Consider the following 21,595-nt stretch of genomic DNA (forward strand, 5'->3'; position numbering starts at 1 on the left):
CCTATTACTTATTTTTCTTCTAACACAACCCATTAATATTTCCTAGTGATTTCACCCAAGAAAATCCTTTTTTGGAAAATATGTGACATGAAAAGGTTTTCCTATATTCATATGCAAAACATGATTAGAGGTACTGCATGGATATTACAAATATAAGGAAGTCAGTAATATAAATTAACAGCTAAGGATTTTTCTTAAAGCTAAGGGCTACCTGTAATTTAACTATGTACTACATATGAAATACTTCTTATAAAATAAAGACCTATATAGAAGGGTGTATGACTCTAAGAGAATAATTCTACCTTACGCATAAGGATATAAGAGAATAATTCTACCTCACGCATAAGGATTACTAGTCTCCCTTTTTCTACCTTCAGAACCCCTTATTATTCCATCATTCTTTGTTATCTTGCTGAGTCATCTCATAATATTCCCCCAGCAAAATTAAATTTTTTCTTCCACATAGATTCTTATGTATTGCCTTCTTAAAACGAAAGCAAAGCTAAATTCATTCTGTAATTGTAAAGACTGTTTACAGATCCCATGAAAGATCTTAACTGTCAACGTAGTAAATTATCCACACTAATTACAATACGTCTGGGGCCTATAAAAAATAATCTAAGCAGTCACAATTAAACACTAACACTCTAGGGGTCTTCACTTGTCACTTTTTTGGTAATTCTGATCAACTGCTGGGACTTTAAATAAATGGGAACCCAAATATTTCAGGCCAAAATTTACATTCCTTTGGCCTACCTTATGTGTTTCCTGAAACTGTCAGGTAGGATTACTGATGCAATTTGAAAGCCCAGCAAATATACCTCAAGTACTGTTCATTAACCTTGTCCAAATTACTTTGGGTAGCAGTCTGTAAATCTGAGAATGTTTAGGTATAAATAACAGGTTTTTATTCTGAAAAAGTCTAAGCTTAGAAGTGATAATGTGGAAAATCGATCTACTGACTACTTCAAGCCCTGATCCCCAATTTCCAGCTATAAATTTAGCCATGAAAATGTAAAGATGGCTCTAAAAGCTCCCAACTTCTCTAGAATAAAATTCTTCCCAATTAGTAAACAAATGAATACACACCTATGATCTGAAGACCTATCTTCATATATTTTTTAAATCTTTAAGCAGATAATCTAAATGCCTCATCATTTATCCCCAGGATGAAACTTCATTCAAATCTCAGTAACATTTTGTTACATTCACATCTCACTCTGGAAGAAATTTTAATATAGCAACCTTGATGTTTAAAATAAATTTACTTCAGATAAAATGATAACCAGTTTTTTTCCTGACTACAACTTAATTCACTCAACAGGCTTACCAAGAGAGTAATCTTACTATTCATTTTATATTCATATTTTTAAATGTGAAGAACATACTCAAAATAAAATGAACCAGGATTATCTGAACCTCTTAAGGATCCTCAAGTGTTTGAATCAAAAAAGCATGTTTCCAGGTTTTCAAGGTAATTCAAGATATGTAATAATGTATAATCCCCAAAGCATTAATATTTAAGGACTAGACCAAATGTCACATATCAGTATTGAAACTCTCATTAAATATCACAGCTACCCTTTAGAACACTGGTCAGTAGTATTTTCTACAGTGACAGCTAATGAGCACTTAAAATGTGGCTAGTGCAATTAAGGAAATGATTTTTCAGTGGCTAGTGACTACTCTATTGGACTATATGGTATATGTGTGTGTACATAAACACTATACAGTGCATCATACTATGTAGTGGAGCTTCAGAGCCCTAACCATCTTTCAGTGTTGCTCAGAAAGAGGAATAGGTTTAAGGTACCGAAATGATGTTAAAAAGCCCTTCTAAAAAGTAGGAAAAAATCTTAAATTTCATAGAACGCTATTATTAAGTGGTCATCAACAAGCCTCATTTGTTTCCACTGTTATACTACAAACTTTTAATCTAATGTATGAAGTCTAATTATGATACTATAATAATATTCTAAGTATTATAATTGGGGAAAATGTTTAGTTTCCTTTTCCCTGGGACTTGTTTTAAAAAGTGAAATCTACCTAGAGTATCCAATTCCAGTTCTCCTATAGTTAAAAACCTGTCCACGTTATTTCATTTCTCTACTACAGCAACACAGCAGATCACTTCTCCTATAATCCAAAAGTGTCAGAAATGAAATCATAATGTAACATGCATTTCACAGCCTAAGTTATAATCATGTCCTTTCTGTATCTTCCTCATTTAAAAACCCTTCTAAGTCAACTTCCTTACCGCTTTCGTTAACCCAGCTGTTTACATAAATACAAGTACCTCAGGGGCATTTCTTAGGAAGTCAATTAAAGGGCTAAAGAGAATTATTAGGAGGGAGTCAGATAGGGAAAATAAGCCCTATAATATGAATTATATTACTCTCTACCTAGACAATTACAGGTATCTTAAAACAGAGAGTATAAAAGGAAATGTTTAATTCAAAAAAACAGAATTAAAAAAAAAAAGCATCTGACCTGTATGTAAAATAGGACTTTAAGATACTTATTAGCAAAAATTAATAAATTACAAAGAGGTTCATATAGAAAAGAAAATGACAACTATAAAAACAAAAGCCACACAAAATACAGAATACCTCAGCTGTCATGGGTTTGGTTTTAAAATGTGAATTACGAACCTTTTATTACACCATATGGAATTCTCTAACATAACTCCTATACATTTAATCTGAATAAACTAGAATAAGAAAAACAGGTAACCTATTAAGTTGTTCAAAGAAATTCAATGTTAATCACCCAGGAGAATCTAAGGAAAAAAGAATGAATAGCAAGGCTGTATTTAACCATTCTAGCACTGCCAGGACCCATGTATTTAATTTTCAATTACAATTTACATCTTACCCCAAGAACTTAACTTTCCTAAAGTATAAAGCTGGAACTTTATACTTGAAGAACTTCTATACTTCCACTGGGAAGTGGAAATATTTTTTAATAAAACAAACCAAGCACACTGAGACAAGAATCATCTTAACATGTAAGCAATTACTAGACCTTAATGGAGAGCTACCTCTGGACCTCTGATAATTTATGATTAATAGTAAACCCAAGGAAATTTTATATCAAAGATTACATTTAAATCTTCTACCCAATAAGCCTCTAACTTTATTAGCAAGAATTAATGCCCCCAAGGACACTTTTTTTAAATATTAGTTTTCCACCATTTTTGATTTCACGGTTTACGAATAAATCAAATTCACACAAATATGGTCAAAGTTCTGTAGACACTCCTTACTGAGGATGATGCTGGCTGGCTTCTGGGTAGGAAGACGATGCTATGGCAGTAAGGCACAGTCTGATGAGCTGATATTCCATAAGATACGGATTTATGTTGATCCATCCACATCTATCCACTCACGTTTATGTCAAAGAGCACTCATGTGCAAGACAATTGGTGGGGTTAAGGATTACAGCAAAGCTGAGACCAAATCTGTGATCTTTGCCTAAATGTTTTATGCTCAAAACTAAAAAACCACAAACTCCATTTATATTTATTAAAATGAAAAACACGGATAGGTTAAAAAATAAATAAATACTGATCAGTTAAAACAGTGACCATTTGAAAGAACTTTCCTTTTACTCTATAAAAGCCTTTATTTCAACCCCAGACAGGGAATCAAAAGGGTCAACGCTCCCATGTCACCATTCCACAAACATTGGTATGTAGAACATAATCTTACAAATACATGTATTTGCAAGATACAGCTAAATAACTAGGACTAAACGTTTTATATTGTGACCACTTCCTCTAGGTGTTTACTACTATTGTTAGGTAAAAGCACAGAGACCTGAAAGCAAAACGAAACCATGCTTTTTCTCTTCTAAAATTTTGGGATTGTTTTTGCTTAAAATTAACCTATGTATTTTTTGAGTCTGACTTAAAAGAATTCTGGTATCATATAGTTGTATATATCCTCCCACAGAAGAAATCCGCTTCATTTATTTAGTTTTCCGACCTTTTTCTTCTGCTTTAATGAAAGACTGCTTAATATAAAATTTGAATACCCAACTTCTCCCCCTGGGATTTCTTTGGAATTCCCCCCAACTTTTAATTAAAACTGACAACTACTTTTGATGACTGATAAGGCTAAGGCATCACAGGGTCAATGTTAAGACTGATAATGGCAGAGTACTGAATTTCAAACATATATATACAGACACGTATAAATAAAGTTTCAATAAAAAAGAAATACTCATCAGGATTCACTAAGCACTTTCTGCATGTTCAACTGCAGTTAAAATACTTATGATCACTTCTCAGGAAAATCCCTTGGAACTTTTCAATTATTTACAGGGCTTTACTCAGCTGAAAAATTTTTCTCACATGATCTCCCTATGTTTTCCAACTCTATTACATGCTTAATCTGCAAATTACTAAAAGCGTATGTATCAGAATTTCTAAATCAGTCTGTACTGGCCCTCTTACCATGATTTATATTCAGCCTACTACAAGATTTAAGGCAATTGCAGATGTCAGTTAACCTTTCCCTCTTGAGATGTGCAGGTAGTCTAATCTAGGGATTAGCAACTGAGCTACTGAATTGGTTTCACTAAAATATTGTCTAAATCAGCTACCCCTTCCCCACTGGTGAGAGTATAACTTGCTTCAACTACTGAATCCCACATAAATACAAATCATCACTGGTGACCATAAATTGCATTGGTTAATTAGCGTGTCCAGCTTCATTGTATAGAACTTGCGCTCTCTTAAAATGCCGATCAAAAAAGCACAATAAAAAAATGTCACCTGTGAATAGCTCAGGGGAAAAAAAATACTATCAAAAGAATTCTGATTTGGGTTCTGTTCACTTTCTGATTTTATAAACAACAGGATTTATTTATTTGTAATAATGGAGGTGTTTAGTGGAAGACGATACGGCCAATGCAAGGAACCTGAGGTGGAGAGAACAGGTCTCTCTGACCTACATATCCCAGAACTGCAAGAAAAGGAAGTGGGGAAGAAGTCCCACATTGTAAGGGCATCAGATTATCTAGTCCAGTCCTTGGACAAACGTCTGGGCTTTGGAACCAAGGGCAAGAGGTGATAACTAATCTATAGTATCATTTAAAACTCCCACCCACCCTAGTAAGTCTCCACCCTCCCAGATCCCCCAAGCGTGATTTTGCACAACAAGTTAAATAAAAGTAAACTGTTTATTAAAAGATACAGCAAAGGTACAGATACAGAGATACATACAAAGATACAGATATATATATATATATATATTTACATATATATACAGTCTTGCTGTTTTCATGTGCACTATATTTAGCAGCACATTATTTAATCAGTCAGCATTTTAATGGGGTTGTTTTGACACTTGGTGTTATTACTGCGTCATTTTGACAAGATACAACTATAGCCTCATGGAAATTTCAAGGTGTGAATTCCACTTCTCCAACTTTTAATAGTAGCAAAGAGGGGAAGGAGAAGGGAAATGGAGTACCAAGGCTGAGCATTAGGTTAAACACAAGAATTCCAAAGGGCCAAGGTAGCACAGGGAAGGGAAAATGATTAAAATTAAAGGCTCTCTGACAACCCAAAGAAATAGTAAGAAACCATTATTTAAGGGCAATGGGCTATGTTATATATCCAAGATGCTCACACATCAGCCTACAGTGACCTTTTCCAATCCAGTTCTTGTGTTGAACCTGAGGATCTGCCTCTCTCTGCTCAATCCCTCCACCCAGTAAATTTGCTACCACCAAAATCTAGAGCTATAGAGCCTCGAAGCAAAACGGGAAGCTAAATAGTTGTACCTTGGGCTACCTTCCCATAAGTGCAAGGAGGGCCCAATGTTGGGTAGGGATGTGATAACACTGTTCTCTGCAATTCGATGCTTTTCACTTTGTGGCTTGGTTCCACAAAGTGAACTGCATCGAGTTACTGTCAAATGAGAAGCTGCGGGTTGTTTCATCTGTCGTCTAACCCGGCCCTGCCGTTTAACCCGGCCCTAAGAAGAGTGAAACAGAAGCCAAATCAGATATAAAGTAACAATAAAATGGGAGATTCAGGTATTAAAAACAAAAAACAAAAAAACACAATATTCCTCTTACTTACCTCAGAGGGCAAATTGCTGCTGAAAACATTATCATCATCTTTGTTCTCTTCACCATTTTTTTCTACAGGAACCCACTCTCCATAAACACTATCCGCTTCTTTTTTTCGATGTTGAGATCCAGATGACACAGGAAACTCTTTTGTTAATGTTACCTGGCTTTTTGGTGGAGTTGGTTTTGCTGCAGCAATCTAAAACATAATGTGTTTCCTTAATTAACACTTAAGAGGTTTTTCAACATAATCTAAAAATAATTGTTCACTATTTCTCACAGTATTTAATAAAACATTAAAACAATTTAATTCCATTTGAGTTTTATTTAAATAGTCCCTATGCTATTTCATCAAACCATAAACACTAATACTCACATTCAGATTGAAAAAAATGGGTTTGGGTTCACTGAGTTTAAAGGGATGATGATAAAAAGGAGGTTCTTCTTCCTCTTCATCTGAAACATGAGGCTTATTCACTATTACATCATCATCTTCTTTACTCTGTGCGATCTGTTTGCATTTCTTAAAAAATAAAAACAAAAGATAAATCTTACACTTTATGTGGAACGTGTAGTTTTTTTAAAAAATCAAAACCACATAAAATCAACTTTCAGAAATAAAACAAGATAAACAGGTTGTAGGTAAGTAGCTTAGCTTATCGGCTATTATTTAAACACACTCTAGCTGTTCAGTCAGTCAACAACATTTATTGAGCACCTACTATGTGCAGAGCACTGTACTGGGCACTGTCCAGGGAATACAAAAAAAAAAAAAAAAAAAAAAAAAAGAGTAGAAGACATGGTCCCTGCTCCCAAGGAGCTTACAATCTAGTTCAAGAAACAGAATTACATACACATGAAATAATTGAGGAACGCTTTTACAGAGCAACACAATTAACAAGTGCAAAATGATATAATACAAATGGAATACATAAGTGCTGAAAGAATAAAAGCTTAAGAGAAAACAGAATCAGGCAGAATTTGATAACCAAGGGCTATTCCTTGAAGAGTTCTAAGCCAGATTTTCATAGTTAAGAACAAGGACTGGCAGGAAAAGAAAAAAGAGTCATCATAGTTAGATGGTGGTAAAAAGGTGAGAAACTTGTATTAGAAGGAACAAGAGGGCTGAAAACGAGGCTTAAAAACATACAGGGAAACACTAAGTGTTCACAAGGTTTTAGAGAAGGAGCTTAGATTTGACGAGCAAGTAACAGAAGCCTTCACTAAGTCCTTAAATTAAAAAAAAAGTTGTAATTCATATTTCAATAAATCTAAGTGAGGAAACATTAAGAAACTATATGAACCCCCAAATGCATGGCAAAATAAAAACTTTGAAACATGTACAATTGGGCTAGATGGTCATGTGTCTCTCCATAAGTGTTTTGTAGGTTGAGTCTCTAAAGGAACAAAACTCAAGAATGGAAAATAAGGCATGATGGAGAGGGTGTTAACTGATGAAGTCTGACACATAAAGCAAAGTCAATTCCTTCCTGAGAAGCTAAGGAATAGACTCCATTACCTGGCTTTATAAAAAGGTCAGAGTAAATTTGGGTGGACTTGTCTATACAAGCAGAATTTGTCACATCCATTATCAATTGAAAATGTTACAATAGGATAAAAAGCTCAATTGGCCAAAAAACACAGAGTATACCAAGCCTGTAACCAAGGGGAACAGAATATATTAACAGTGGCAGGCTGGCATAAGGCTAGCCAATAACAAGTTTCAATATATGAAACAGTGTGGTATTTCTGGATCCTAGCAGCAGTATTTCAGCGTCCTCCCAAAAAAAAAAAAAAATAAAAACAATATTAACAAAACAAAGCCAAAAAAAGCCTCAAGTGAAAAGATCAAATTCTTAAAAACAGAAACAAGTGTGTCTAAAATATATGTTACTGCCAAAACCCGAACCGCAGGAAGAACTGATAATGGCCGGCCATTATCACCAATGGCTGGTACCAAACAGCCAAAACCCGAAATGTTGATGCGTAAGAAGTTCCTTTCAGGCAATGGCCAGCTATTCTCATTAATTTCCAAGCTCCGGTGGCAAAAGATCATTTCTGAAGATTGTCTGTGTCTTTGCGTATATGCAGTACACTCGTGGCGATCAGTGAACACGTCGTGAATGGAAACGAAACTGTAGGCGAGCTTCTGCGTGTTGCTCACTCAACACCTCCTCCATTCAAACGAACCGTCCCACTCCTCAGTCAGTTTGGCTTCTAAAACTGGAAAGCAAAAGTAATGGGAAGTAACTTTTAGCTAGCGGAGCTTAGCCATCCCGGATAATGGCCTGCTAAACAGAGCTTCTGCCGCTGCCACATCTGTATTTCGGGTTTTGGCCACTCGGTGCCAGCCATTATCAGTTCAGCCCACAATTCGGGTTTTGGCACGCTCCAGAGTCAACATCACTGAAATAATCCACTTAAGAATGTAAACAAATTCTGTCTAGCTTACCTCAGTTAGTTCTTCTATGGTAGCTCCTCCTGACTTTTTAGCAACTTTCTCTTCTATTGTAGGTGGAGGTGCAGGCTTTAGGTTTGGCGGTAAAGGAACACCAGCCTTAGCACACATGGCAGCTGCATTAGCTTTGGCTATTTCAAGTAATTGAGCCTTGTCTGGAAGAGGAAAAATAGAAGCAGTTTTCCCATAAAACTAATAAACACATTTTGTTCTATCTAAAATCTTATACACTAACAAAATTAAAGGCATCAATTTTCTGCCCTAACATACAGTTGTGATCAAATCACTCTTCAGGTCAGTTTTTAAGCAAATGCCCCGATGAAGTCCACGTTTGGCTTCCCATTCACACACTACACAAAATAGCTAAATTACAGAACCCTGCCAGACACTCTAAGACACACACACACACCTGCACAGTCCTTTGTTTTCCAAAAGTATCATGCCCTTAAAATCACTTTCCTTCTAATATGACATTTTAAATCACTCTTTAAGCCCAAATTCAACCTCTTCTAACAAGCCAGAATTTAACACTCCTCTTCAGTGTGCTCAAAAGTGCCCTAACTATACAAGTAATCATCACATTCTGCTCTTTCTGGCAGGTTACTACTTGGTAAAACAGACATACATGCATTTTACCCACATCTCCTCTACTAACTTGTAATCACTTCAAAGATGTAATTCTGTAAACAAAAATAAAAAAACAAGAACTCGGGGCGCCTGGGTTGGTTAAACATCCAACTCTGGATTTTGGCTCAGGTCATGATCCCAGCATCATGGGATTGAGCCCAGTGTCAGGCCCTGAGCATGGAGCCTGCTTGAGATTCTCTCTCCCGCTTGTGCGGGTGCACTCTCTCTCGCTGTCTAAATTTAAAAAACAACCCAACAACCCAACTTTTGCTTAACTGAATGAATTTTCCCTTACTGTTCGGGTCTTTTTCTTTAGACAACCCTGACCTGGAAATGTCAAATCTACTGACATAATGATAAATTATCCATTATTGCAGGTAGTCATGCACTATCCACCCACTTTTAATCATCCCTGCACACTTGTTAAATCAAAGGGAACTAGAGCACTCTATTTTAAAAGGCAGATTATTAAAATACTAAAGTCAATCTAATAAACTTAAAACCTTATTTTGCTATTATCACCAACCCAGATAAAAAAGAACTCCCCACCGTGCAAAATTCCCTACTCACTTCCATTACCCGTTATACCAATCAGTTACCTTTGCACACATTTAACAGCCCTGTGTTGCCCTTTTCAATCATGGAACTTATTTTAAAAAAACACACACACTGTAATTTCAGGCTTGTGTTCAAGGATCTATGTTGGCATACATGCAGTGAAACAAGCTCAGCGTATACCAGCCTTATCTTTAACTAGACTTCTACTTTCCATTTTCAGTTACAGGAAATAGTTCAAACTTCAAGTATGTAAAAACATTCAAGTATGTAAACACCTTGGTTCTAATACACTCCAAAGCACATCTTTTTAACTCTAATTACTAATTTACTTATCCCTGTTTTCTAAAACCCATAATCTAATTACAGTTGACCCTTGAACAAGAGGGGTTAAAGGCACTGATACCGTCGTACTTAAAAATGGCATGTACTTTTGACTCCCCCAAAACTTAACTACGGATAGTACACCACTGACTGGAAGCCTTACTGATAACATAAACAGCTAATTAACATATGTTTTGTATATGTATTACATGCTGTGTGCTACAAAAAACATTAAGAAAACCATTAAGGAAACCACATTTACAATACTAATACTTTATCAAAAAATTCATGTGTAAGTGGACCCATCCAGTTCAAACCCATGTTGCCCAAGAGCCACCTATATGGAAATTTAAAGACAGAAATATTTACCTAAGCCAATAACCCAAAATATTCCATTTGATTCAAAGATCAGAAAAAATGGATTTGTATCATCCTCTATTACAATGCCAATAAATTTTAAAATTACTTACTCAAATCCGTCAGACGTTTAGGTGATCTGCCTCTCTCAGAAGACCTGGATCGTTTACGACGAATGGGAGATCTGCTAAACCTTCTTCTCAAAGGTGTTCGTGATCTCCTTAATCTTACTGGTGAGATACTAAAGCTTCGTCTCCTTACCACAGACCTTGATCTTCTCCGGCGGCTTGGGGTGCGGCTGCGGCGGCTAGGGGTGCGGCTGCGGCGGCTTGGGGTGCGACTGCGGCGGCTTGGGGTGCGGCTGCGGCGGCTTGGGGTGCGGCTGCGGCGGCTTGGGGTGCGGCTGCGGCGGCTTGGGGAAATACTAAAGCTCCTCCTCCCCACAGATCTAGATCTTCTTCGCCGACTAGGAGTGTGACTCCGACTCCGACGACTTGGGGTGCGACTTCGAGCTCTAACTGTTTTCCGGTTATCCCTGGAACTTGATCTCTTTCTTTTTCTTTCCCTAGACTTAGACCTGTGCTTTGGAGATCTTTTACGCTTCTCTTTTGATACAGATCGCCTTCCTCTGGACTTTGACCTTGACCTGCTGCTCCTCCTCCTGCGTCTTGAACGTGACCTTGAACGTGTCTGAGAGCGATGAGACTTAGATTTCGATGATCTCTTCCTTGCCCTAGAACGAGATTCACTGGTACGCTTGCGTGATTTATGTTCAGAAGACTTGGAACGCTTACTTCGAGATCTTAATGAGGAGTCTCTCTTCTTTTCTTTCTCACCTTTGTCCCGGTTCTTGTTTTTCTTACTTTTCTCATGTGTGTCCTTAACTTTTACAAAAATCTCATAATCATCTTTTTCCTCTGAAGAGGACTCTGAAGCTCTTTCTGGTATACTGATTACGACTGGACTGGCAGCAGATTTGTCACGTTCAACCTCACTTGCAAGTAAAGGTCCTTCAATACCAGCTCTAAGGCTTGTAAGACGTTCCATGTCCTTAGGAAGTAATGGTCTCACTAAATCTGCTTCATTAATATCATCAATATTGGCAGAAAATCCTGAATCAGAGAGTATCTCTTTAGTAGGGAGAGGTACTTCTTTATCTTCCCCACTACTTTCTTTAGGGCTGAGAGCAACTGCTAATGTCTGGTCACACTCTTTTATAGGTAATGGTCCTTCTGCATCCTTACTAATAAAGTTATTAGACGGTAAATCGAGATGAATGTCTTTAGCAGGCAAAGGTCCCTCTATGTCAGCTTCACTACCACCACTGGGACTAGTGGAAATTATCATGTCGTGTTCAGTATCTTGAGTGATTAAAGATACTTCAACATCATATTTACTAACTGAAGTGAGAGCAGATGCTGTAGCAAACTCAATACCCTTACTGGTTCCCACTGCATCAGGTTCAAGAGCAAAGGGACCAGCAGAAGATAGAGTTCCTCCATCAACTTCGCTAACACTAGAGCATGTATCCAATACTGTGCATTGTTTAGTCTCACCGATGGATAAAATATTCCCTTCACCAATTTCACCAACAGCACCAGTGGCGGCAGCAGACACTGTGTCATGTTCCATCCCTTTAGCAACTAAGTGATTATTTATGTTAAGGTCTATATTTGTACCATGATCACTTTCATAAGGGTCATTCTTCAGGTGTCCTTCAGCATGCGGCTCTTCATCTGAATGCATGGGAATCTCCTGCATGCCAATCTCTGGAGTAAGATTTTGATCACCAGATAGTAAATTCACTCCTTTTATAACATCAGACTCCAGTATCATTGGTGTAGACTCTGCAACTATCTCAGTCGGTATTATTTGGGTCTGTTCTGAGACAGTGATGGCAGGCTCTGAAATTATCACAGTGGATTCTTGCACTGAAACAGGTGGTTCTGAAAGAACTGCATTAGCCTGAGGGACTGACACTGCTGGTTCCAGGGCAGGCACACTAGGCTCCAGAGCAGAAACAACTGGCACAGAAATGGTAACATTCTCTGACTCAGCCAAGGCCACAGTCTCCGGGACAGCCTCAGCTGTGGGTGGGTCTGGAAGAGCCACAGCTGTTGAGTCAGAGACCACCATAGCTGTTGGGTCCGGGATAGCCATGGCTGGGGTCTCCAAGACAGTCACAGCTGGGGGCTCTGGAACAGTCCCAGTTGGTGGCTCTGGGACAGCCACAGCTGGTAGCTCTGAGACAGCCATGGCTGGCAGCTCTAGAGCGCTCTGTGATGGCTCTGGATTAGTCGCAGCTGACTCCAGGAGGGACTGAGATACCTCTGAGGCAACATGTCCTGAAGCTTTCATGGAATCAAAAGTTTCTGCTGTCTCAGATGTAACTGAAGGTTCTGATGTTAATACAGTTGGTTCAGCTGACATCATGGGAGTTTCAGATACCATGTAAGTCACTGGTCTCTCTGGAACAATTTGATGCTCTTCTGCTACTACCGCAGACTCTATGGGTGTTGATGTAACCGAAGACTCTGGCTCTAACGGTGGTTCTGGAACGGTAACAGCAGCCTCTGATGCTAACACTGAAGGATCTGATGCTGACACTGAATAATTAGCAGGCAATGTCGAAGGCTCTGAAATCTCACTTTGACTCACAGAAGGTTCAGACAGTGATACAGACTCTTCAGGAGGTAATGCTGGTACCTCTGCAGGCCAAGTATTTTCAGCTGTTAATGCTGACTGCTCAGTAGGTAATGCTGGACCCTCCGGTGGTTCCTCAGGAGGCAAAGGTGGGGTCATTGGTGGCTCCTCAGGTGGCAATGGTGGCATTGTTGGAGGCTCTTCAGGAGGCAAAGGTGGCACCATATATGCCTCCGTATATGTATCAGTATAAGAATCGGTGTAAGAATCAGCTGCCATAGACATCATTGAACGATCAGCAGTGTAAGATGACATCATAGATCGGTCAGCTGCAGAGTACGATGACATCATAGACCGGTCAGCAGCAGAGTAGGACGACATCATAGACCGGTCGGCACCCATGGACATCATAGATCGGTCAGCCATTGGGGACATCATGGAGCGCTCGTAAGCTGACATCATAGAGCGTTCATAAGCTGACATCATAGAGCGCTCAGCCATAGGGGACATCATAGAACGCTCATAAGCTGACATCATAGAGCGCTCATAGGCTGACATCATAGAGCGCTCAGCCATAGGGGACATCATAGACCGCTCATAGGACATCATAGAGCGTTCGTAAGATGACATCATGGAACGTTCTGCAGCATAGGACATCATCATAGAACGTCTAGATGCTAACATCAGGGGTCTTGGTGCTAACCTGTACGGCCTGGGGGCTATTCTATAGGACCTGGGTGCTATCCTATAGGGTCTAGGTGACATCCTATAGGGATCAGGAGTTAGTCTGTAGGGATCATGGCCTAATCTATATGGGTCCTGCCCTAACCTGTAGGCATCATGACCTAACCTATAAGGGTCATGACCTAACCTATAGGGATCCTGAGCTAACCTGTAAGGATCCTGAGCTAACCTGTAGGGATCAGGAGATTTTGAACCCAACATAGCAGAATCTTGGGTACTAGATGCTAACATCTGGGCATCCATGGTACCAGATGCTAACATCTGAGCATCCATGGTGCCGGAAGCCAACATTTGAGAGTCCATAGTGCCTGATGCTAACATCTGAGAATCCATAGAGCTAGTAGCTAACATCTGGGAGTCCATGGTGCTGGTCGCTAACATCTGGGAATCCATAGTGCTGGTAGCTAACATCTGGGAATCCATGGAGCTGGTTGCTAACATCTGAGAGTCCATGGAACTGGTTGCTAACATCTGGGAGTCCATGGAGCTGGTTGCTAACATCTGGGAGTCCATGGAGCTGGTTGCTAACATCTGAGAGTCCATGGAGCTGGTTGCTAACATCTGGGAGTCCATGGAGCTAGTTGCTAACATCTGGGAGTCCATGGAGCTAGTTGCTAACATCTGGGAGTCCATGGTGCTAGAGGCTAACATCTGGGAATCCATGGTGTTGGACGCTAGCATCTGGGAATCCATGGTGTTGGATGCTAGCATTTGGGAGTCCATGGTGTTGGACGCTAACATATGGGTCTCCATGGTGTTAGAAGCTAACATATGGGATTCCTGGGCCATCAAGGGATCCACTCCTACTGTTACAGAAGTCTCCCCCACTAATGTAGTAGGCAGCTCCTGTGCTACCGTATTATAGGATTCCAGCGCTGTCGTCGAGGGCACCTCCAGGGACTGCGACACGGTCATCGTTGACAGCTCCGTTGTTGTCACCACAGACTGAACAGAGATCTCCAGCGCCACAGTTGCCACAGGCTGCCCAGGCAACTCTGGCGCCCCAGGCTGCCCTGGCAACTCCAGCACCCCTGTTGCCAGAGGCTGCCCCAAAAGCTCCAGGGCTCCGGCTGCCCCAGACTGCCCCGAGAACTCCAGTGCCCCAGTTGCCATGAGCTGCCCAGGCAACTCCAGTGCCCCAGTTGCCACAGGCTGCCCTGACAACTCCAGCGCCCTAGTTGCCGAAGGCAGCCCTGGCAACTCTGGCACCCCAGGCACCGAAGGCTGCCCTGGCAACTCCAGCGCTGTCGTTGCCACTGGCTGTCCTGGCAACTCCAGCACCATCGCTGCCTCAGGCTGCCCCAGCAACCCAGCTGCCGTCGTCACCTCAGGCTGCCCAGGATGTTCCACCGTTGTCATCCCCACAGGCTGCTCCAACTCTGACGTCGTCACAGGTTGTTCGGCCAACTCCATTGCTACCGTTACTGCAGGCTGCCCTGGCAACTCTACTGCTGCTGTCACCGCAGGCAGCCCTGGCAACTCCTGTGCCATCACAGGTGGCTCTGGTACCTCCTGTGGTGGCTCCAACCCCACGGATGGTGCCGGAAGCCCTGGCAATTCCTGCGACAACTGTGGCACTGATGTCACAGAGGGCCCCGGCAACTCAGGCACTGCTGTCGCAGGGGGCCCTAGCAACTCAGACACTGGGGTAGAAAGGGGGCCTGGCAACTCTGGCAACGGGGTAGCAGAGGGCCCAGGTAACTCCAGCAATGGAGTCACAGGGGGCCCCTGCAACTCCGGCTTGGAGGTCGCAGGTGGCCCCGGCAACTCCACCACTGAGGCCACCGACGACTCCGGCAGCTCCAACGCTGTGGTCTTGGGCAACTCCGGCAACTCCTGTGGTCTTGTCATGGGTGAATCTGCGATCTCCGACGGTACTTCTACAGGCTGCTCTGGCAATCTGAGCACTTCAGTTGCAGATGACTCTGGAAAATCCACTGTTGTTGATGTACTCGGCTCAGGGTGCACCTCAGCAGTGATCTCGGATGATACCACAAGGGTTTCCGACGGCTCTAGCCCTTTTGCTACTGGCGGTTCTAGCATCTTTGATTGCTCTGCAGGTGTGGTATCCAAAGATTTCAGCACAGGCTTCATCTGATATTCCACAGACATTGTGACAACCGGCTCAGATGACTTTAGCACGACTGTTGTAGTGGGCACTGGTGCCATTGTAAAGGAATCCAGAATCTTTGTCATGGGTGGTTCCAGTGTGACTGCCACAGACTGCTCTGACTGCACTGAAATTACGGATGTTGATGCAACTGACAGTTCTGCAGTTTTTGTAGCTGGCTTCAGAGTTTCTAAGGTATGTGGCTCTGATACCTCCATTGGTACCACAGGAGGTTCTAACACAACTGCAGCAGATTCACTGGTCTCAGAAAGGCCAAACGCTCTTACAGAATGCTCCAGTGCCATCGCTGAAGGTTCAGAATCAAACTTCAAAAACGAATCCGATTCTAAATCTATGTTCCCATCATGATGTGATTTTGCCTTTGATTCAGATTCTTCTGGCTGTCTCTTATACTTTTTTTCCTTTTCTTTCTTCTTTTTCTTCTTTTTATTTTTGTGCTTTTTATGCTTCTTTGACTTTTTGGTGGGAATTTCATCAGTAGGATCTGTTTGTACTGACACACATCTACTTTTTCTGGAGGCCTCTTTCAGGTCTGAAAGTAAGGGAAACGGATTTTAATTTGTCAAACATTCCCCAATGTAAACTCAGATAAATCACATAAACGAGACTCATATTCCATATTAAAATGCCATTGTATAATACTTTTTGTTAAATAAAGTTACTAAGTAAACTATTTTCTATATACCAATTACCTACAAACTTTTCCAATATTTCTTTCTACAACTAAAGTCTAAAATTATCAGCAACTTAAAAAAAAATTATCAGTTTATCATAAAAACTTGAGACTTATACTGTTGTTTTATTAAGCTTAAAACTTTTTTCTCCAACTCTCAAAACACAGCAAAATACTTTCAAACTACACTTACCGAAGAGTATTTTGTATTATCAGTTGTTAAAATTCAAATTGCTATAAAAGATATACTCATTAAACAATTTTCACTATCTGTTTTTTGAATCCTGACTCAATCACCACTCACTAGATGAATGGACTTGGCCAAATTACTGACACTCTGTCTCCTAAAGTTAGAGGACAAAGTGAGTTAAAATGCTAATGCGTGCAAATGCTAATGAGTGCTTTTATGCAGTATATGAAGGGCAAACGTGAACTTTACTTCATCACACCCGTGTTACATTCTAATAAACACCTTACCCCCAACCCTCTTCTAAAATTGCCAAAATAATCTCAATGTTTTTACTTAAAAAATAAGTCACTTAGAAAAGAAATTCTTCTACCTCTATACATTTAACTTAAAACCGCTGCACTTTTCTGAAATAGAAAATAACTTCTTTTCTACTTTACAACCAGGTAAATTTATTCTAATACCAATATCCAATTAGACAAATTTTAGTCATCGCAGAAAAGCTAATCAGAAATCTAGACCTGGGGAGGGAGGCCTGGGTGGCTCAGTTGGTTACATGTCCAACTCTTGATTTCGGCTCAGGTTATGATCAAGCCACAAGTTGGGCTCTGCACTGGCAGCAAGGAGCCTGCTCGGGATTCTCTCTCCCCATTGCTCTCTGCCCCTCTCCTATTCGTGCTCTAGCTCCCTCACGCTCGTTCTCTCTCTCAAAAATAAACTTAGGTGCGCCGGGGTGGCTCAGTTGGTTAGCGTCCAACTTCAGCTCAGGTCATGATCTCACAGTTCGTGGGTTCGAGCCCCGCACTGGGCTCTGCTGACAGCTCAGAGTCTGGAGGCTGCTTCGGATTCTATGTCTCCCTCTCTCTCTGCCCCTCCCCCACTCATGCTCTAGCTCTCTCTCTCAAAAAATAATAACCAAAAAAGATTACAGAGAAAATGAATCAATCCGTGACAAGACCTATTCTAAAACAAAATTACTTTCTACTAGTTATCATGCACCTCATGCTAGTTAGCTAAAGTATACTTCAAAAAAAAGTTGCTACAACCATAAACTTAAGTATAGCTGAAGTCTATGCTGTTTTTACCGTGTCCTATATCAAAAACAATTCAAATAAGAAATAAAACCATACCACCCGCCCATTTCTAAAACTAAATGAAGATAGTTCTTTTTGTGCTTGATCATAAGTCTTTCATTTCTAAGCATCAATTATTTTAATTTCCAAAACACTAAATACCAAAGCAATGACTCCTCTCCATCCATTGCATTTTTAGGAGGAGCAGATGCAAAAACAAGGCAATCTCTAACCTTGGGCTTTAAACTAAAACCTCCTAGGGTTGTAAAATCATTACAGATTTGGTCCAGGCTCCTGCCCCTTCCAAAGCTGACATGTACACAACTGTTCAATGAAAACCTGCTTTCAGAATCCTAGCAATGAGGCACAAGACCGAATCAAATACAGTTATAATATTCCACCAGCAAAGCAAATTAATTATCAATGCTCACGTTAGAGTACAACTATATTTTCACAGAAAAATTTAAACAATGTCTTCAGTAAATAAAATTTAGTAAAGTAAAATTTAGTAAAGTCTAATAAACACTTTTAAATACCCTGCAATAAAAAAATAATACTGTTAACTAATTAAAAACCTTAGTTTTTAAGACAGCTGATTATCCCCAGCTTACCTGGCTTGTATCGTAGTTCTGTATCTAAGACCCCAGAAAGTACTTCCTCTATCTTCTGAACTATTTCTTCATTTGGTAGGCTCCTGGCAGAGGCAGCTGCATCACCTGCCTGGTTTCCTTCATTAGGTGTATTTGTTTCACCATTGAGCTGGCCTTCATTCCTTCCACTTGACAAGAAAAGTTTTCAAAATTCATTAATACTTTTACCACACTATATAATACATTAATATTTATAACTCAGTTGGTTAAAATAATCTTATAATGTTCATACATTTCACCATTTTGGGATTTCTTTCAGAGGATATTCCCCCACCAACAGTGCCTCCTTCACACTACTCAAATTTGGTACATCTTTATTTTTACACAATAACTTAGTTTTCAGAACTGTGAAAATTAAGAAAAAATCTTTAAAAGAGGTTTCTAAGCTCCTTATAAAATAAATAATAAAATATTCCCAGAAACCTAAACTGATTTAGATTCGGGTTAACTTGCATTTTTATCTCAGAGGAAAAAAACCTACTGATCAGATCACAATCATATATCCAAAGAAAAATACACCACCTAACATTATGATAGAAAACTAGAGCCACAATAAAACCACACCTGTACATGGATCACAATCAGCATCAACAATATCAAGGAACAGTTACCACAGACACATTAAGTAAAAAGGGTAAAACTGTACCCTCAGATCAGGTTTAGACTGATTAAAATTACTGAAATGCCATGAAGTTTAAAAAGAAAAATACATTTACATAGCTTTTATCCACGGTCAAGAATCCTAGTATTTTCTGGTGTTCAAAAAAACTCATGGGAAACAAGTGACATTTTATTTCACTAACAGTAAATTAATATAGATGGCTCAACATGTTTTCAATTCACAGGGCTGTAAGAATCTGGACATGAGAAGCATGTCGTTTAGCTAGTCATTTTTACTATTTTTGTGTAAGTTAACAGAGTTGTTTTGAAAAATAATTTTAACACACTCAATTTAATTTACCTACTAACAAAAACCGATCAATTATGCTTCACTCCTGATAAATGTCTAAATGGTCAAAAAACAAAAAAAAAAATCAGTAGTTAACTAAATTTAGAACACTTGGCTTTTTAATGGGTCACATAATAATTAACACTTATTGACTATTAATTAGAGTCATGGGTCTACATTCCCTAACTCATTTAATCCTAACAAAATTCTATGATTACCACTGTCATTCTGATTTTACAAATGAGGACAATGACCCACAGAGATGAAACCAAACTAAAGTTCACTAGTAGGTGAAGCCGGTATTCAAAACCAGAGCTTATACTTTAACAACCATCTATACACAATAAATAACCTACTTTACTTAAACGTCAGCCCCCTTACACAAATTGATATATGTAAAAATACGCAGGAAAATATGGCAAATATAGCTCACTGGAATAATCAAAATTTTGCTCTCAGACTGATAATTTATTACTTAAATGACAAGAAGCTGAATATTCCCAATAAGTTTCTTTATCTAATATTCTTTTTAGACTTTCTGGAGCTTCTTTTACTCTTTTCCTAAGCACGTACACATAATCAATCACCTTACTACTAAGCCATGGATTTAAAAACCAAAAAGTATAACTAAAAAAAGATTATAATAATCATCTTTAAGTCATCAAATATTCATCTCAATTACTGAAAAGGGATGAAAATTTCAAACCATCTAAATATCCAACAATACATTCCTACAAAAGAATTCTATGAAACCATAAAAAAGGTCCCAAAAGACGACTGAGAATGGGACAAAAGACAAACTTGTTCGCGATCAGGTGAAAACACAACACAAAACAAGATGATCACAATTCACAAAATATGTATGTGCATCTGTACACACGGGAAAAAAATGAAAGAACATAAAGAACATTATGCGGTTTTCCCACTTTCTAATTTTTTATTTTTTCTAAAGTTTTTACAATAAAACACTTGTTTTTCAAATACAATAACTGATTTTTAAAAGGCATAAAAACAAGACATTATAATAAGCAAACACAACTGTCCGATGAAACTATTAAAATTTTCAGAAAATTATATTCCTCTGGTCTTTTCTTATCATCTAAAATCACTAACACATGACAAAATTTTAAACAGCGATGAAATAAGTGAGCGTATAGATTTCCTACTTAAACAAAATATCCTACAAAAAAATAATCTTAGCGATACTATATACCGTTGCCCCAATAAACCTATGTTAATTTCAGCACCTAATTTACAACTGCGTTTTCAAATTCATGCTATTACTCTAAACTTTCAAAATATAACGAGCAAAAACACTTGAACTCGGAATATTTACGTTACATGAAGCAAAAATACTAAAAGACAACCACGTAACATCATGACCCACACCATTTTCCTCGTCAGTAAACAACTATTTCTTTGGAAATCTCTTCCCATTCAAATTTTGAAACCAAGGGTAAACTATGTAAGGTCTAACGCAACGGCAAAAGTAGCGTGTTGATGATACATGTCAACTGGGGCAGAAGCAGCAACAACAAAAAAATTAAATTAGACGTCAACAGAAACCTACTTTCCAACCGAAATTGTTAGTGAAAATACTCTTCCGTCCTCACCTCGAATATTGTGTCAAAGTACCTAACATTAATTTGAGCTTTCACTTCAGTTTCTAATCCATTAGGAATGCTGTCTGGTGGAAGCCACAGGACCCTAGGGCCCAAATAATCTAATTAAAGGATCCCGACCCCCAAAGTGATCTCAAGCTTGCCAATAATAAAGCGGATTTAAGATTACTCAAGAAACGGCCGTTAGAGACCCTTTCCGGTCAGAGGCACCGGCCGGCGAAATCCGCGGAGGCGGAGAGGGGGAGGGGAAACGCGGCGGCGGAGGAGGAGCTGAGGCAGGAACTAGGCCCGTCCCTGGTGGACAACCAGGCCTACGAGTAGCTAAAAGGTAAGGGATGGCCAAACGGGAAAGAAAAATGAACATCACAACCCGTCGCTAGAAGAGGGAGTCTGGGGTTACCTCGGAAAAGACAACGTTCCTCGCAGGGAAGGGAGGGAGCGGATGGGGGGGGGGGCCCGGAAAATGGATCCCAGGCCCAGGCGGGGCTGTAGCGGGGCCTGAGGCGAGGAACGACGGCGTC

At 39.6% G+C, this 21,595-nt stretch overlaps 2 protein-coding genes and 1 long non-coding RNA gene across 8 annotated transcripts in view; 2 read left to right on the forward strand and 1 right to left on the reverse strand.

Moving 5' to 3' along the window:
* SON (SON DNA and RNA binding protein) overlaps positions 1 to 21,595 on the reverse strand; it is a 32,217-nt gene that overhangs the window by 10,379 nt on the left and 243 nt on the right. For 4 of the 6 annotated variants that reach the window (XM_049629265.1, XM_049629266.1, XM_049629267.1 and 1 more), the window contains exons 2-6: positions 18,465 to 18,631; positions 10,516 to 16,452; positions 8,534 to 8,694; positions 6,458 to 6,604; positions 6,092 to 6,280 (exon numbers count right to left, since the gene is read on the reverse strand). In XM_049629265.1, the coding sequence (XP_049485222.1) occupies positions 6,092 to 6,280; positions 6,458 to 6,604; positions 8,534 to 8,694; positions 10,516 to 16,452; positions 18,465 to 18,631 (6,601 nt within the window). Of the gene's footprint in view, positions 1 to 4,523; positions 5,985 to 6,091; positions 6,281 to 6,457; positions 8,305 to 8,533; positions 8,695 to 10,515; positions 16,453 to 18,464; positions 18,632 to 21,595 lie in introns of those variants that run through there. The other 2 variants (XM_049629268.1, XM_049629270.1) reach the window with 2 other exon arrangements.
* LOC125921718 (uncharacterized) lies at positions 1,295 to 6,280 on the forward strand. The gene is made up of 2 exons (XR_007457466.1): positions 1,295 to 1,474; positions 6,160 to 6,280. It is a non-coding gene; the product is annotated as an uncharacterized LOC125921718 (long non-coding RNA).
* Positions 18,793 to 21,595, forward strand: part of GART (phosphoribosylglycinamide formyltransferase, phosphoribosylglycinamide synthetase, phosphoribosylaminoimidazole synthetase) — a 31,415-nt gene continuing 28,612 nt past the window's right edge. Inside the window, exon 1 of the mRNA XM_049629275.1 lies at positions 18,793 to 21,402. The gene's annotated coding sequence lies outside the window, so the exon portion shown is untranslated. The remainder of the gene's footprint in view (positions 21,403 to 21,595) is intronic.

This window comes from Panthera uncia, chromosome C2 (assembly GCF_023721935.1).
Source record: "Panthera uncia isolate 11264 chromosome C2, Puncia_PCG_1.0, whole genome shotgun sequence".
Lineage (NCBI taxonomy): Eukaryota > Metazoa > Chordata > Mammalia > Carnivora > Felidae > Panthera > Panthera uncia.